The sequence below is a fragment of the Carya illinoinensis genome, chromosome 9 (assembly GCF_018687715.1).
Source record: "Carya illinoinensis cultivar Pawnee chromosome 9, C.illinoinensisPawnee_v1, whole genome shotgun sequence".
In the NCBI taxonomy this organism is placed as follows: Eukaryota; Viridiplantae; Streptophyta; class Magnoliopsida; order Fagales; family Juglandaceae; genus Carya; species Carya illinoinensis.
In genome coordinates, this window is record NC_056760.1 from 23,337,106 (window position 1) to 23,340,963 (window position 3,858).

General features: G+C 36.1%; 1 protein-coding gene across 1 annotated transcript; it reads right to left on the bottom strand.

Moving 5' to 3' along the window:
• Positions 1-2,872: 2,872 nt before the first annotated feature.
• On the bottom strand, positions 2,873-3,483 carry LOC122275740. Its single transcript, XM_043084951.1, has 3 exons — positions 3,416-3,483; positions 3,117-3,326; positions 2,873-3,008 (listed from the first exon to the last, which is right to left on the bottom strand). The coding sequence occupies exons 1-3, from the start codon at positions 3,479-3,481 to the stop codon at positions 2,910-2,912; spliced, it is 375 nt and encodes a 124-aa protein (XP_042940885.1). The 5' UTR covers positions 3,482-3,483; the 3' UTR covers positions 2,873-2,909.
• Between the last annotated feature and the right edge of the window lie 375 nt (positions 3,484-3,858).

Below are 3,858 nucleotides of genomic sequence, written 5' to 3' on the forward strand. Positions count from 1 at the left end.
TGAAAAAAACTGGAAAATTAGGCTTAATCCAGGTCACAAATAGGTTTAAAGGGATCTATTGTGGCTCTTTTTTTCCTCCAAAGAAAACTAGCAAATTCCCTTATTGAACAAATGAACTTTCAAGCATATGCTCTACATCAATTTAGAGCACCACGCCCATGTGACATTCAGAACCAAAACAACCATTATGAATCATCTAAATCATATCAACCATTGTGAAGAGCAGCAACAACTTACACAGATATCTAATTTTTGAGAGAGAATGAAGTGGGAAGTGTGTACCTCAAAAAATAACCATGCTCAGCATCAATCCTCACATGATCCCTACATGCCCGTTCAATCTATATTGAACGGATAGCCCATTAATATCACAATCATATTCTTAAACGATGATGAGACTATAAATAAAAACACATGAAAGTCAAGAGGAAATGGGCTTAATGGAGAGGGTAACAGCCATGTAGAGAACATCTAACATATCAGGAAATTATGCCTAAATCCACTTCTGACCATGTCAAATAAACACACATGATATGTGTTTTCATATTTGAATCTCCAACTATCTCGTACATAATCATATGTACATGGCTCAATCTTTTTGTATGTGAAAAGGTTTGAAAGGAATGACATAATAATACTCAAGGTCAGAAACTCTCTGCTTACACACAAATGCTATGTGATCCAAGCCCAATTACTATTGAAGAGCATTCTTACACACATGCTATGCGACATAAGAAGTACTATTGGAAATAAAATCAAGTGAAATTATTATCCTTACAATCACTACCAAAGAAACCTCTCATCCCTAGTAAAAATACACAGAATTTTAAAAAATATCCCATTTCCCTTCTAATTACATGTAGGAGTGGTTTTATAATGAAATTGCATTCATAAGATATAATACAGAAAAGACACAGAGAGCTGCCCCATTATGCACTATGGGTGATCAGATGTATTGTTTTTCTTTCTTTACTTCTTCACATATATATACAAATTCTGTGTCTAGGAGCCTTAACAAATGAGTAAGAAATATAAACTGTCCAAACTATAAATTAAAGTAACGCATGCATCATTGTTCAGCATATCATTCAACATAACAGAACACCAACCTTTAATTAGCATCAAAACTGGAAAATTCTAGATGAAAGAAAATGGTCACCCACATTAAGCTGGTGTGCATCAAGTTTGGTGGTCCAACTGCTCCATCAAAATGGCTGTTCCTGAATTAAATGAACAGCCATTTAAGATTTATTAGTATATTAGAAAATTTAATGTTAATATAGAGAACAAAAAGTATAATTTTGTAGAAGGCACAACATAATGTGTAAAATGAAAGTATGAGAAGGGATCTTGCAATTACATAACTTCTATCTAGTAAAATCTCCTGCACGAACAATAAGAACCTTCTCTTAATGGTTGTTTATGGTGCTTCAAAGCATTTTGAGCCCACATTTTGCGGAAAACAGCTTACACAAGTAATCCCCCCACTGCCCAAATGCCTCCCACTGAAAAACCTTACATTCTTTATATATATATATTGGTTTTCATTTATAGTTTGGCCACCCACCATCTCCCACTACCAAAAATATCCCCAAAATACTCAAAAAATCCATCAAGTTGATTTCTTGGCCATGCTCAGTAAGTCTCTACATGAGACTGAAGAGACTCGGTGTTGCCATGAAAGTTCTGAAAAAATGTTTGCAACATCTGATCAGTAGCATTTTGCCTCTCATGAAGAGCTTGCATTTCACACATCACTTGATCAAGCTTCGTCTTGTAATGGTCGGCATCTTTCTTGTAATTCTCAACATCTGTCTTATGTTTTTCAATTAAAGCAAGACACTCTCTTTCTTTTTGGGTGTTTCGTTGTCTTGTCGACTCCGGGATGACCATCTCTCCTAGCCCCCTTGCGTATCCTGGTCTATGCCCAAGCACCTCTCTAAATACACTTGCTGCTACCTTATCGTTGCATTGCTCAGGCTCTAGACTATCCATCTTGTTGACCATCTCATTCTGCACATGTAATATTTAAAATGAGCGGTGTTAAGTCGTGGTATGAAAGGTGAATAGGACACACTCAAATATAAATTTGGAAACCATCCTTTTTTTTTTTTTAAAAAAAATTTGGAAACCATCCTTGCATGCAACAAACAACTTCAAGAAATATCGTACTCACATAAGTGTTTTCAGTTGCTGACGTGACAAATTTACCATTCTTCTTTGACTAGTGAGTCTCCTTATAGAACTCCACCAAATTCGCAGTAGTAGCCTGCTAAAAATGTGTGTAATTGTACAGGTAATTATTCAATCAGAAACATTGAATAATTAACATATTTATTCAAAAGGAATGACCAATTTTATAGAAAAACCCCTACGGTCAAACCACACAAACACGAGATCCAAAACCTCTAAAGACCTTCATACCTTGCGATGCAAATGAGTAGACATGTACATTTCTTAACAATAATGGTGTAATTCGTATGCTATTTGAGTAGAGCATTACCACCTCTACCATTAAAAGGTGTTCATTTATATAGTAATTGTAATGCATCATCCTCCTCATCTGAATCTTCTCTCATTTTATATAAGATGTCATTTTAACCAATTATTATTTCGTATGCTAAGTTGCCCCTATCTCTATTTTACAACATTCTAATTATTTCAATTAACACAAATGTATATATTGTTAGAGGGATTAATGATACCAACTATTTTTATTTTTTCAGGAAACAACCATTTAATGTGTTATCAAACTTGAGATGACCTTCACCAACATGATTCTTCATATATTCCACATCCTTGAAAACATCATAATAAATTAGTGGCCATGCAGCAAATGGGTTGTGCGCAATGTTATAGAACTACATGTATTATGCAAATACATGACTAGGCTGAAATCAATTGAAAGACTATACCTTCTCCTCCATTAGCCTAACAAACGATTTGCGGCCTGCCGTGTGGTTAATGGTTAGCGCTTTCCTATTCTCTCGATTTTGTCTTGCAATTTTCTGAATTAAGTGGCATCCAAAATCAGCGTTTGAAAATTGCATAATAAACATAGTAAGGATAGACTCATTAAATTCTACCAGATTGTTATTAATTTAACTAATATATACCTTGAATTCCTCACTTCCCCACCTCTCACACAGCTTAACCCAGACTTGCAAGTCAACCATGGTACTGCCAGCAGCCAATGCTTCCTCGTGACTACTGTACGATTCATACTTTTTGTGTAATTCATGGTGGAATGCATTGAACTGCTTACGCAACTGCTTCCTGACGGTCAGTCTATGATTCTCTCGATCCCAATCTAACGCGAAGTCACCCTGCATGGATGAACATCCAAGGTTAACACAAACCAATAATTGTGTACACCCACTAACATTATCTCAAAATAAATCTCGATATGTCTTACTCTCACACGGTCGATCAACTCGTCCTTTTGTGCCTGCGGCACATTAGTCCATCTCGCATAGCTCATGTCGCAATACTATTTTATGATTTGCGTTACCCGTACCTTGAACATCGTTGCGTTTGAACAACACGGTGCTGTTTCACCATCATTAATCTTCAAAATCACGGGGCCATACTTCCTCAACTTCTTGAACTCAATACACTTAGCTGGCCCATGTCTTCGTTTGGGCTGTTCTTGGTTTGCTGTAGGCATCGTGGGGGCAGTCAAATCTGTATTTCAGCAAACAAAAACTTACTATCAGTCTTCAAATAACAACTTTTGTTATTTACACATAAATGAGTAATATATTGAGGAGGAAAGAACAAGAATAATGATTGTACCAATATTGTCTCCATTAGGTGGGGGTTCTCTTAAGGGTGAGGGTTCTCTAATCGTCTCTGGTG

What these genes read in the sequence shown, in the direction of transcription:
- LOC122275740 (XM_043084951.1), bottom strand. Translation starts at nt 3,481, where the DNA reads ATGAGCTATGCGAGATGGACTAATGTGCCGCAGGCACAAAAGGACGAG. An exon ending in AGTTGATCGACCGTGTGAGA is followed by an intron (nt 3,327 to 3,415) that starts GTAAGACATATC and finishes TCATCCATGCAG; the next exon opens with GGTGACTTCGCGTTAGATTG. An exon ending in GGGGAAGTGAGGAATTCAAG is followed by an intron (nt 3,009 to 3,116) that starts GTATATATTAGT and finishes CACTTAATTCAG; the next exon opens with AAAATTGCAAGACAAAATCG.